This window comes from Carassius carassius, chromosome 9 (genome assembly GCF_963082965.1).
Source record: "Carassius carassius chromosome 9, fCarCar2.1, whole genome shotgun sequence".
NCBI classification, from domain to species: Eukaryota; Metazoa; Chordata; class Actinopteri; order Cypriniformes; family Cyprinidae; genus Carassius; species Carassius carassius.
The window spans coordinates 13986060-14000384 of record NC_081763.1 but is presented as its reverse complement, the minus strand read 5'-3'; the positions used below and the strand labels follow the sequence as shown (position 1 = coordinate 14000384).

At 41.2% G+C, this 14325-nt stretch overlaps 2 protein-coding genes across 2 annotated transcripts; both read left to right on the top strand.

Annotated features, from left to right (window-relative positions):
- The first annotated feature begins 4006 nt into the window (after positions 1-4006).
- Positions 4007-7739, top strand: LOC132148574 (uncharacterized). The gene is made up of 3 exons (XM_059557266.1): positions 4007-4448; positions 6348-7058; positions 7232-7739. The coding sequence occupies exons 1-3, from the start codon at positions 4259-4261 to the stop codon at positions 7297-7299; spliced, it is 969 nt and encodes a 322-aa protein (XP_059413249.1). The 5' UTR covers positions 4007-4258; the 3' UTR covers positions 7300-7739.
- Positions 7740-9292: 1553 nt separating this feature from the next.
- Positions 9293-12939, top strand: LOC132149001 (zinc finger protein 16-like). The gene is made up of 2 exons (XM_059557859.1): positions 9293-9598; positions 11272-12939. Exons 1-2 carry the CDS (start codon positions 9415-9417, stop codon positions 12264-12266), a joined length of 1179 nt encoding a protein of 392 aa, XP_059413842.1. The 5' UTR covers positions 9293-9414; the 3' UTR covers positions 12267-12939.
- Positions 12940-14325: the final 1386 nt, after the last annotated feature.

Here is a 14325-nt window from a genome sequence, read left to right as displayed (position 1 = left end):
GGGAGAACCATAGCGGGCAATGCGTAGTCGTGCTCGACGCGAATAAATCCACTTCCGCTTCCCCGAAAATATGCCATAGGTGATTCGCCGTTTGGGGGTGTAATCTCCATTCCCCTTGTTCCAGAGTCTGCCTGGATAATAAATCCGCTCCGAAGTTCAGTCGTCCGGGGATGTGAACAGCCCGGATCGACAGAAATTTGTCGTGAGACCAAAGAAGAATCCGCCTCGCCAGTCTGCACAGAGGGCGAGAACGTAATCCTCCCTGATGGTTCAGATAAGCCACGACCGCAGTGTTGTCCGTTCTGAGAAGCACATGACGGCCGGTCAGTAGACTCGAAAAATACTGGAGAGCCAGAAAAACCGCCAGTAATTCCAATTTGTTTATGTGCCAGCTGCGTTGTGCCGCTGTCCACACTCCGTGGGCTGGGCGCCCCTGACAAACAGCTCCCCACCCGGTCAAAGACGCGTCTGTCGTGACAGTCTCTCGGGAAGCACAAATTCCCAGCCGAACCCCGGTGAGGAGAAATTCGGCTGATGTCCATTGCTTTAACGACATCACACACCTCCGCGTCACCGAGATCGTTCGATGCGGAGAACAACGGGGTGAAATATTCTGTCGTTTCGTCCACCACTGAAACGGGCGCATGTAAAGCAAACCCAGGTGAATCACGGGAAGCGCCGCCGCCATTAGACCTAGTAGTCTGAGGCACAGTCTCACTGTCACTGTGTGACCCGCCCTGAAGTGCTGAACGCATGACGTAATCGACTGAGCGCGCGGGACAGAAAGCTTTGCTGTCATCGCGCGAGAGTCCAAATCTACTCCCAGAAAGGTAATCCGTTGAGAGGGGATTAATACACTCTTCTGGAAGTTTGTGCGTAAACCCAGGCTGTGTAAATGATCTAGCACAATATCTCGATGAGAGTGCTTGAGTCTGAGAATGCGCTAACACCAGCCAGTCGTCCAGATAGTTTAACACACGGACGCCCCGGAGCCGCAACGGGGCCAGAGCTGCGTCCATGCATTTTGAGAATGTACGGGGAGCTAGCGCTAAGCCAAAGGGAAGAACACGGTACTGATACGCTTTGCCCTCCAAAGCGAATCTGAGGAACTTCCGGTGTCTCTCGATGATCTGAATATGAAAGTAAGCATCCTTCAGATCGATCGTGACAAACCAGTCGTTTGGTTGAATCTGAGACAAAATAGATTTTACCGTCAACATCTTGAATTTGCTCGACCTGAGTGCAAGATTTAGACGGCGTAAATCCAGAATGGGTCGTAATCCGCCGTCCTTTTTTGGTACCACAAAATAACGGCTGTAAAACCCTGACTCCATCTGAGAGGGGTGTACTTCTTCTATAGCCCCTTTGCTCAGTAGAGCTAACATTTCCTGTCTCAGCACCGCCATGTCCATCGGTTTCATCACCGTGGAGAGAATTCCGCGGAAAGGGGGCGGGCCTTTCCGAAACTGAATGGTGTATCCGTGACAAATTGTGCGTAACACCCATTGAGAAATGCCGGGCAAGCGTTCCCACGCGGCCCGAAACAATATTAGCGGTTTCAACATGTTCGTTTCCTGCAGCGCTGTTGCACACATAGAAATGTCCGGGCACGAAAGACTCATGGTGTTCGTGCACAGGGGAAGTATATGCAGAGCAGGCGTTGTATCTCGTTGTACGTAATCCTGAAACGTGTCCACGGCAGGAATTAGGCCAACAGATTGAGCATCGGGCTCTGCCGCTAGCGAAACAGCGGCGGCTGAGCGAGCCGTCATGACGGGCCGTTCGATGAAGACCCTTTGAAGCGCTCCTCGAGCTCTGAAAACTGGATCGTGCATAGTGTCTGAGGAAGCGATTGGTGTTACAGTTGGCTCCAATGCTGTTCGAGGCGCTGTTTGCGGCGAAACAGTCAGGGTTTGAGCGTGGGGACTGCAATGAGAGTGTTGGATGCGCGAAAGCGGTCCAACAGCGCTCTCTAGCGGAGGGCACAGTCCCTGGCAGGCAGCGAAAAAATCAGGAGCTGCTGTTATGTGCCCGAGGGCGAGAGGCCTTGGCCGTCGAACTCAGGTTCAATCTTTTTCGCTGGCGTTGTTGAGCCGGTGGAACAACCCTAGGGCCCCAGTCCTTGCGAGGGGGCGCCATAGGTGAAGGCTCTTCCCGAGAGGGCACTTGCTGGCGGTGAGAGGAGGTTGAGCGAGAACGCGCGGGCGCCTGACGGCGTTCAACCTCTCTGGGTCTGCGGGGAATCAGCTGGCGGAAAGCGGCTGATTGTTGTTTCGCTGCTGTGAACTTCTCCACCACTGAAGTGACCGCCTCTCCAAATAAACCGTCCTTAGACACAGGGGCATCCATGAGGAAAGATTTATCTTTTTCCTTTATATCGGTGAGATTAAGCCAGAGGTGGCGCTCAACCGTAATTAATCCCGCCATGGAACGGCCCCCTGCTCGAGCAGTATGTTTGGTAGCACGAAGCGCCAAATCAGTAGCTCGCCGTAGTTCCTTGACCGCCTCAGGTGTAATGCCGTCCCCCTCGTCCAATCCTTTTAACAGCTCCGCTTGGTAGGCCTGAAGGATCGCCATGGAATGAAGCGAAGCAGCCGCTTGACCAGCGGCCATATAGGATTTTCCCACTAAGCTAGACGTGACTCGACACGCCTTCGAGGGGAGGAGGGGGCGGGACTTCCACGCCGCGGCCGAATTAGGCGCAAGATGTTCGGCGAGAGTCTCTTCTATCGGCGGTATCGCTGTATAGCCGTGACTCGCCATGCTCGAAATGGTGGCGAAATCCGCGGCTGCAGCGTTCGTGATGCGCGCCGCAAACGGCTGTTTCCAGGACCTCGAAACCTCCTGGTGGAGGTCCGGGAAAAAGGGTAAAGGCCTCCGGGGCTGCGCAGGTGTCCGACTAGTTAGAAAACGGTCGTCCAGCTTCGAAGAAGGTTGGGCCTCGGCCTTCTCAACCTCCCATTCCAGCCCCAATGTACCCACTGCACGGGAAACCACATCCAACAGCTCACTGTAGGAGGGGGAAACACGCCTCTCCTGTCCACTAGGAGGGAGAGGGCTCGTGTCAGCCGCGAAGTCCTCAGACCCCGAGGCCGCAGTGGAAAGAACGTCGTCATCATGACGGTCACAACCGAAGGAGATGGCACTACATGCCCCCGGTGTGGGCCGTAAATCCTCACAGGAGAAAACGACAGGTTCAAAAGTTTTCCTGTGTATTAGGGTAGGGGAGAGCGAGCGATGTGGAGAGTAATTTTCCATCGCTGAACTGTCCTCGAGCTCCATGTCACACGTGTCACCCCAAGCTATCACCTCGTGCGGTGCCTCGGCAGTCGCAGAAGTGGTGTGGCGGGGGTTAGACACGGCGACATCGGAGAATACATCTACCCTCGAGCGAAGGACCCTGAGTCGCAGGCCATCGCAATGGGGGCATGAAGAAAGGCCGCTAAGCGCCTCCTGTGCGTGGTGTAAGCCTAGGCAGACTACGCACCTGTCATGAGTGTCCCCCTGAACGATGTACCTGGTACACGGGTCCTTGCACTTCTTAAAACTCATCGCGTCCGCGGAGAGGAGTATACTGCTCGTGATGATTCGCTGAGAACGCGAGACAATAGGGCACAGAAGATTCGCTTCGTACTGAAGGAATGAAATCTGAGGTAAATGGCGCGCGGCACCAGGTATATATATGCCTACGCATGACTGGGCGGTGCCACGCGCTATTTGGCCAATAGGATTGGCGGGATGGTATAGGGCTTCAGACATTCGTCACACCGAAGGTGTTCCCATACGTGGTGACGTCACCGCAGCATCGAAGTGACCTATGAAAGGGAACTGCTTTCTTGTTTCAGATTTTGTTTTGTTTTTAATTTGGGTACCAGGAGAAAAGTGTTCTTGATAAAGTAGATATCTGGATCCAGTCTCATTGAGAGCCATTATGACTTCTCATAAAAATATGTTTACTAGATTCTGTGTTTATCATCACAAGTGCTGTACATGAGTGTGAAGCTATGACTGATTATACCTCATATGAATGATCAAGTCATTTGGCCAAAGGGTTTACAGTAAAAGCTGTAGTTCCTCCTGTCCTGTGAAGGGTGCTAGAGTCACTTCAGCTAAAACAGAGATCTAATGTACTGGGGGTTTGATTTTAAAGGGGGAACTTTCACGCGCTATTGTCTGTCTCTCGTCTCTGTTATCGGTAGGCTATCTGTATGGTCTGTATTTATTGTTTAAATACAGAGACCTGAAATAGAGTAGTAAAATGACTGAACTGGATCGTCTGAACACCTTCATGACCGAGCGCTTGATGGCTGCTGTGAAGGAGATCATCGTCACGGTCGGTAGAACGGTTCGGGAGTATGAGGAGGAATCGGAGCGAATCCGGAGCGAAAACAAGCGACTGAAAGAAATGTTACGAGACTCCGGGTGCTTCATTGAACAAGCAAATGCTGGTAAGACTATTAAATGATAAACTCTATAAAATATCAGGGTAAATGTTTCTGTTATACCATGTTTGGAAGGAATAAGGCAAAACATTTTAATCTGGAATTATATATATATATATATATATATATATATATATATATATATATATATATATATATATATATATAATATCAGATTTTTTTTTCGCGTGTAATTCATAAATGTATTTTTTATTGCATGATGTTCGAGGATGTGGGAAACGGCACAGATTATATATATTATGCAGAAAAAAATATATTGCACGATTTAAGCAATAAAAAAGGAGTTGTGTGGCTTTTAATTCAGTGTTATCCAGTTTTATCTAATGTAGCCTACTCCTAAAAGTTGACAGAACTTTTATTAAATATACGTTACTCATTTTTACATTCTCAGGAAAAGGACCAGAAATATGATTGACTCATCATGCACTTGTGGGCGTATGGAAGCCCGTTCGCGCCACTTTGAGGAAAAAAAAATAATTCTGATATTCTGATATACTTTCTCATAATTATGACTTAGTTTCTTATTATATTGAGAAACTTTCTCATAATAATGACTTAACCTATCGTAATAACGAGAAACTTTCTTGAAATAATGAGAAACGTTCTCTAAATAATGGCTTATTTTCTCAAAATAATGACTTATTTTCTCATGATAATGACTTACAATCTCGTAATAATGAGAAACTTTCTAAAAATAATGAGAAACTTTGTCAAAATAATGAGAAACTTTCTCAAAATAATGACTTATTTTCTCATGATAATAAACGACTTTCTCTAAATAATGACAAATTTTCTTGAAATAAAGAAAAACTTTCATTATTAAGAGAACATTTCTCATTATGAGAAACCAAGTCATTATTACGAGAAAGTTTTTCATTATTATGATAAGTCATTATTACGAGAAACGGACTCATTATTATGATAAAGTTTCTCAATATAACGAGATACTAAGTCATAATTTTGAGACAGTTTCTCATTATTATGATTTACAGAATCATATTATTTCTCAACTGTGGCAGGAGCTGGCTTTCATATGGACATGTCCAATTTTTGTTCAAACAAAATGCTTTCCAGAATCAAATTTTCACAACAACTAGTAGCAAATGATGGCTAACTGCTGTGATTATCAAAACTTGACTTGAAATGAAAATCCGCCCCATCTATATTTTAACATCTATTTAATGCATTATTGATCTTACTGTGAGCCATTGATCTATGCATATGTTTTTTGTTTTGTTTTTTGACCTCATAATAATCAAAATATCTTAAATCGTTCTTCTGGTGAAATTACTTTTCTCTGGAGACTAATATACATGTCTTCCCCAATCATTTAGTCACTTAAACCACTCCACTGCATGCTAGAATTCACCTGCTTTCATTATAGAGTACAATGCCCCAATCAACAGACAATGAATAGAATTCAGTCTCTGCCTCAGAATTTTTCTTTTTTGATTATTTGTTTATCTTGAATGTACATTAAATTACAGAAAAAAGATCTGTCACTACCTCTGTTTCAGGGTTGCCAGGTTTTCACAACAAACCCCACCCAGTCGCTACTCAAAATTAGCCCAATACGCAGCAACAGTGTTAAAGAAACCCAATTGGACTTGTCAACACTGAACGGTTTCATCACGTCTAAGACTATTGGTTGTTATATTAAAAAAGTGAAGAGGAGCCCTTTAATATATTCTGTTCTACCTTTGTATTTTATTAATACACAGAGAAACAAAAACTATGCATCTTCAGGTCTAATGTCATCAAGGAATGTTCAATACTATATCCATATTGTAGCTGTAGGGAACATTACAGATTCACATGGATTGTCAGTTCTACTATATCTTTTTATCTGCATGAAAAACATCATGTTTTTGGGGGGGTTTTCAGCTCCTGTGCAGTCTTATCAACCCATCTCTCCTGGGCAGTCCGGATGGATCTGCAGCCAGAATGAGGAGCTAGAACCCGTTGAAGAGATCCAGCAGGACCAAAGCCAGAGACTCGGTGAACAACACCCATTCATAAAACCGGAAAAGCCTGAGTACTCTGTCGATGCTTACAGGGAATCCATAGCTTTCCCATCAAAAGCCACCAATGACGAGGGCTCACACATGTGCGCTGATCACACCAACCCAAATCCTATTGAGGATGAAATGACAAACTGTCGTTTCTCATCTAAAATCAAAGTTGAATTCATGAACTCCAGCTTGTGTTCAGGCGATGCAATGGGAAGCACTGAAGATGCATATCAGAGCTGGTCGCCACACAGCCCAGATTTGCCTTTAGGGACATCGGACATCTATAGAGCACAGCACCCAAACCAGCCAACATTCACAGTATCACAGCATAACAGTTCATCTCATGATGCCAATCACGTTTCATATCACAACATATTGTGTACAAACAGGGCTTACTGTAGCAGTAAATGCTGTGAAATGCAAAAGAGGACAATAGCAAAATCAAGCCCTGTGTGGAAGTATTTCTCTCTAAAAGAGGGAGACTGTAGCAAAGCAGTGTGCCTTATGTGTAGGGCCGTCATATCTCGTGGTCGCAAAGAATACACAACGTCTGCCCTTCTAAAGCACCTACGGATGAAACATGGTAAATGTTGATGTTATTAGTTCTCTGATTTTCTATACATATATATATATATATATATATATATATATATATGTACTGTTGGACAGTATTTTCTATTCAGCTACTTTTATGATGCTTAAATAATAGGATACATATGAGGAAAGCCAGACATTATCTTTGTGTTATTCCTGCAGGAAATGCACTAATCTTTGGCAGTGCTAAGAAGAGACGAATGAAAGAGATTACGAGAAAGACTGTGTGAAAACCACTAAACCACTCTCAGCCAGTGTGGACATCATGGCCAACCTTTGAGTGTTTTCAAACGAATTGAAATAGCTACATCATACAGAGTGGGATGAGATAGGGCAGTCAGAAATTCATGCATACAATAACCATCCAAGCTTTTTGATTATGGTTACAGATGAAGAGTAGAATCGTTCTGTTTGGAAAAAACCTCACAATCCTTAATTCGTAAGTAACCGGGGAACAAATTTCATCACCGTATTGTCTTAAAAAAAATAACAGGATGTAAAAACTAGCTAGGGTATGAATAATATCTAAGAAAACTAATAAAAAGAGATTTAATCATTTTACAGACATTTACAGAATATTTTACCACCCCACTGAAATCTAAAATGTTTGAGGTTTTTCACTTGATTTGTCTTTTATAATCATTTTCACAATAAATGAATCCTGGTTTAACATCGTGTTGAGAATTTTGTTTCTTGTTGTCGTTTTAGTGTGAGTCACCTAAAAGTTTTAAAAAGTTTGTTCAGCTTACAAATCTTGTATTAATAGACATAGGAAAATGAATAAAGGAGGTTTATTTATGTGTAAACAAAGCTCATGCGTTGTAATTTCTCTCAATATGACATGTTAAGTCATAATTCTCATTATGACTAACAGAATAATGTTGTTTTCACACAACTTCAAAAACAGGCAAAAATATTAAATAAAAAAAATAAACCTTATAATAATGACTAATAATAATATGTTAATTATTAATGTATGCATACGTGCACATACCGAATCATAGAATCAACTGAGGTGGAAATTATTCTCTACATTATTGTCAAGGATTCTACCTTTAGGCAGTCAAATCAAACTTACAAATGATAATAATAATAATTGCCATGGCCATCATAGTTTTAATTTGCTTAGATTCAGTTGCATCACCTTAAAGCTTTCAAATTTTTCAATCATGTAGTATTGATATATTGTCAGATATTTTGGTTATTTTATCCAGACTAAGCGAGTTCAAGTAAACTTTCAGTAGGTACCAGCACCTGTTGGGGTACAAGGGAATGAAAAAGTAGACAAAATGGCCAAGGAAGCCCCTAATTGAATAATTTTAACTTAAAGGGATAATTCACGTTCAGTTGCTGGTCCCCATTGACTTCCATAGTATGAAAATAAACATGAACTATCCCTTTAACAGTCAGTTTAAGCAAGTTAGAAGGAAAATGTTTGATTCAACAAGCATGTTGTAATAAATGGCACAAGTAGCCTATTGGGACACGTGTCAGACAGGTAGACATTTCCATAGAATACATAATAAGCTAATTAAAATTAGTCATAAAGTAAATAGGAAGAAATAACGCTTTATTATATTTACAAGATTATAAGTAAACACCAGACTTCACATTATATGCAAACACAATACAGGTCTATGTAATATTTATTAGAAAAATAAATTTATTAATTAGATGTACCAAATATGGACAAGGAAGGAATTAACCTAGTAAAATAATTATAAGGTTCGGTTCTTTGTGCTGTATTTTAAATATTGGGCCAGAAACTGGAAGAACAATAATGGCGATAATGACTGTGGTGTTATACATAGTCATAAATACTATTTCTGTCTATGGTGTTATACACCTAAGTTAGTTAGTTTGCAACCAGCCAGTAAATCAACAGAAGGAGAAGGAGGAGCAGAAGAATAAGTGAGAACAGTTCCTTCCGTAGCTTCTAATCTACTCCTCTCCGTTGGTAGGCGCTGAATCGGTTTATTTCTGTGGTGAAAGAGCAGTGTTGCCAGGTCCCTGGTTTTACCGCGGAATAATTTGGCTACTGTTGCATTTTTTTTTTACATGTCCTACATGTCCGCGGTTTGAAGCAACACAAAAACGTGATATTTAACCCCTAAATGCGCATTTGTGAAACCCCGTCAAAAACAACAACAACGAGTATTTTACCCATAGGAAAGCGATTGGGCTAGTTTTGAGTAGCAGTTGGGAGGGGTTTGTTGTAAAAACCTGGCAACCCCGTTAAAGAGGAACATATACATGGTCATATGACCACAGGGACGAGTGTTTACATTCCGCCTTACTGTATGAGGAAAATAAAATAACTGCATTTACTGTGAGCTAACATCACAATGACGAAGCTGCAGGTCATCAACACGTTTCTGACGGAGCGCTTAATGGCGACGCTCAATGAAATCATGGACATGATCGGCGAAACGGTCCTGCAGTATGAGAAAGAGCTGGACAGCGTGCAGAAGGACAACGAGTATCTGAAGAAGAGACTGAAGGAGATCGAGAAAATCGTCGAGTCGAACGGTACACCGACCCTTAATAGAAAATAATGTGTTCAGTGAGCCGTTATTTACTTGATTTACGAATATTACCATGGAAACCACGAAATAACATAGTTAAAACATTAAAAATACAGCTCCTCTGTTATGAAAAAGTCAAACACAATGGCAGAAAAAGTATAAACACTTTTTGAAGGCGATAAATGTATTATGGTTTTACAGTAGTGGTAACGATGTAACTAGTTTAGGGCAATTTCAAGGGCAAGTTTTTAATTTGTTGTAAGGGAAGTTCTACATGTTCTAAACAATAAACAAATATTTAATTAAAGTCATGTTTACTAAATTTTGTAATATTTATAAAGTTATATGTATAAATCAATAACTTGTCAAATTAATCACGTACGTTACATCAATTTGATACACAGTCAGTATAAATGGTCTTCTCTCATTCTTTCCTTTGTCAGAATAACAGTGAAGTCTTCAAAACTATGAATGAACACAAAGGAAAATATGAAAATTATGTACTAATAAGAATGAGAGAGAAAAAACCTTACTTAAACAGTACCGAGTTTCCATGAATGTCAGTCACTTGTTGACTGTTTTCCTTCACTGTCTGGTCCAACTTATCCTTTAAAAATTATAATTTACATGGTATTTCATGTAGGGAACAGGGAATATTACATATAGACCTATGTCTATGCCACTTTTCAGGATTCTCCTGGGTAGCCAATATGTTAATGTTATTTTTAGGCCATGCTTTACGTTTTTAGCTACAGCAATACAGGAATTTCGATAGCAATCTCCTATAAAATTAGACACTCACTGCTTATAATAGAATACTTTTTTATCTGGGTGTAATTAAGACCCCAAGCCAACCCATGTCCATAAATGTTTTACTTAAAGGGCCAGTTATGAAAATATTTGAACACTAAACCATTGGCTGTAAGGCTGGAATACACTACACTTACTTTAATTGGTTAGAAACGGATTGATGATTCAAAACTAGGCATAATACACTTAAACTACTTTCAGGTCTTTTCGAACAGAATAAACTCACAGAGAAACTTTAAGAAATGAAAACTATGTGTTGTAAAATCAGCCTAAATGCTGGAATACACGACATGACTTTCCCCCTGATTTACAGTATAGAGTTTAGAGTTGACAGATTCCACAGAAAACTGCGTCGTGTATGATGGTCACAGACGATTCTTTTAGCCTCAGACTGTGATTCCATGCAGTTGGAGGATATCAAACATGTTTGATATTTTCAGCCGATTTAAGAACACGTTGTTTTAAATTTTCACGCACCTCCTAGCAAGAAGGCACACGTTTCTGCCTGAGTTTGTTGTGATTGGAAGAACTTGAAAGTCTGGAAGTTTAGTGTATGATGGCCAATTTTCCTTTATGAATATTTACAAAGTCGTTAAGTGTATAATGACTAGGTCTTTAAAATCTATTCAGATTTGAAAAGTCATTAAGTGTATTCCAGCCTTAAAATCCTCTGGCTGTATGTAATCAAAGTCTGAATTGAAAAAAAAGGGAGTCTGTGAACATCATACTTTATACAATTGTCTGTGAAGTCTGACTTCCGGCAACAAAAATCTTGCCAAAACTTGTGTAGTGTATTCCAGTCTTAAGTAGGAGTTAGTGTCTTTGGATACATTTAGCTGATCTCATCACACCTTTCGTCTTTTTCAGGTCCGGCCATTTCAAACCCTGCACCATCGCCACCACCACCACCACCACATCTAAAATGGACTTCTAGCATTGAAACTGAAACAATGGCTACAGAGGTCTATCAGAATCAGAACCAAGTACAAAATGAACAGCTCACCTGCACGAAAGCAGAAGAGTTCTCCAACCATGTTCTATTGGTGACTGAATCAGACATCGATATACCTTGTCCCCAGTTACCAAACACACTGGTTCTCACAGATACGGACTTTGAACCATCCACTTTAAATGAATTTCCTTGTGGTGTAAAAACAGAGCCTGTTGAAAGCCTTGATTCACAGTCTACAGATGCTAACATATCCATCTACGGTCCAGTACCTCATTGCACTGCTCAGTTACCAGCTACTACTGATATTAACCACATGCCTGATCCTAAAGTGTTCAGTGTATCAAATTACACTGATCTAGAATCAGCTAAATGTACGAAGCCAAAGCCTAAATCCTTTCGAGTATCCCACACTAAAATAAGCCAAAATGTGTTAAAGACCACTTGCCCTGAATCAGGCATAGCTCATGTCAACTACAACACCACTCATCAAAACACAGACTCAAGATCAGTCAGGAACGACACTAATAGCAGCAACAGTCACCTCCGTATAGCTAATGTTGTGGTCAACCCCCTACGTCACACGGCGTTCAGCAGAGAGGTCAGGCAGGGTAGGGGAAGAGGACGGGGACGGGGAGGAGGAGGAGGAGTCAAAGGTCCTGGGACGCACATATGCCCACAGTGTGGAAAACTATTCCCGCATCATTCACGGCTAAAGGTGCACATGCTCATTCATACAGGAGAGAAGCCATATGCTTGTGCTCAGTGTGGGAAACGCTTCAACAACGACGGCACTCTGAGGAACCACAGCCGTGTGCATCTACAGCTTCGTCTGTTTGACTGTCCTGTGTGTGCACGCAGCTTTAAGGATGCCTACACCTGTCGAAATCACATGCGTGTTCATAATAGGTGAGGCAATGGTGTTTCTGCCTCAGCAGCCAAATTAAACAGAACTTAAGATAGAGGAAATACTCATGGGAAGGCTTCTCTAGTGATCGTGACATGTGCAGTCGCTGTTTTCCTGCTCCTGATTGCTATCAGCAGTGCTAGATAATAGAGACATTTAAAATGTGCCATGTTGAGAGACCCCGTGAGAACGAATGAGGGACGCCGAACAATATAAGAAGTCACATGTTGATCTTCCACACATTTTGAATATAGTGTTTGATGATGTTGTTGAAATTCATTTCACGTTCCTGTCGTGTCCCCTGCCATCACACCAGTAGGATGCAACAAACAAGTGCCAGTACCGCCAGCTGTTTTCTGCCGGCTTTTAGAATACTCAATGAAATTGTTTGATTAGAGATTTGACAGAGTGTTTACTATTTTGGCTTCCTCTCTATAAAAGTCTATAAGAGCTTTTAAACAATGTCCAAAAACATCATATTTGAATGAAGTCCAACCTTTTAAAAATGTTGTTCCAACTCTAGTCCCCCCGAGAATTAGAATGTTGTCATCATTTACACATCCTCATGGTGTTCCAAATCTGTATGATGTTCTTTCTTCTGTGCAACAGGAAGAAGAAGAATTTTGAAGATTTTTGGTAATCAAACAGTTTCCCTTCCCAATGACTTCCACTGTTTTTTTTTTTTTTTTCTGTTTTTTTTACACATAAAATATAAGGCTCATAATATAAAATATAATGTTCATTTTTCAATTTAAACATCTGAACAAGTGAATCAAGATCGTCAGGTTCACTTGAACATTTCCGGCAGTGTTTGACTAAACCCTACAGGAGGGGGATGATCAGTATACATGCTTAAAGTTTCTATACTGTATAATGTTTAAAAATGTAAGTTCTAATGGTTTCTACTAGATCCCACTAGGTGGCGATTTTGAGCACTTTTAGAATCAGACAAACCATTTCAAGTTTAGTGTAGTTGCTTCCAGACTGTCATCTGATTTATTAAACTGAGCCGGAGTCTTATGTTCACCCTTAGAGGCTGTTTTTATTTGTATTTTTTGCTGAAACTTTTCACATAAGAGATGATACGAATAAAGTTGTATCCATTACGAAAGTTTTAAGGCAGTGTTTCTCAAACTTTTACTCTAAGGCCCCCCACTGTCTAGAACAATGGCTAAATAGTTGATAAAAAAAACACTGGTTGTGTACCACTGCTTGAAGGGCTTGTTTCACTCATTATGCTTTTAAATACAAATTCTGTCATCATTCACATCACTTATGTTGTTCCAAACCTGTGTGGCTGACTTTCTTCTGTGGTAAGGTAAAATTTCCAGTGAATGTTTTGGACTGTTCTTTACTCAAAACAATCATATGGCACAGAAAGGCTTGCAATATAGATGTATATGTAACTGAGATGTATATGATCCTTTTATCACGTTCATCTTTTTTGGAGCCTGACATTCCCTGATACCCATCCACTTTCACTGTATGGATGAGAGCAGCTTAGACATTCTGCTAAATATCAGAAAGAACATCATACAGGTTTGTGGCTGAGTAAATGATTTAAGAATTTAGGAATCCTGACGTTTATGTGAACTAACTCTTTAAAAGTTTACTGCTGGGATGCATGATGATAGTGGCAGTGCCCCGGGCTAGATACAGTGACGTAGACACATTTACCTCACTGTGGTGTGCTGTTAAGTGGCCGTCTAATTACCATTTACTCATTGAACACATGATCAACTTGATGTATCTTGAAGAACCACAGAATCAATGCAGTGATTTTTCACAGCAGAAAAGGCTGATATTGTCTTGGTTTGGAATCCCATTTAGAGAATATCTTATTGCTTATTGGTATAAAGATACCTAAATCCACAATTGCTAGAACAATGCCACCATAATCCCTGAATAAAGCCTTTGTGAATGAGATCATTAGATGAAGTGTGCTTATATGTTGGTGGTGTGCCATGAAAGACGTTCTGCTTGCCGGAACGATTACAAATCGTATTTCTTAAGAGGTTTCTAAGCTTACTTTAAGAGGATGCAAAGAAATGACACACATCTTAAA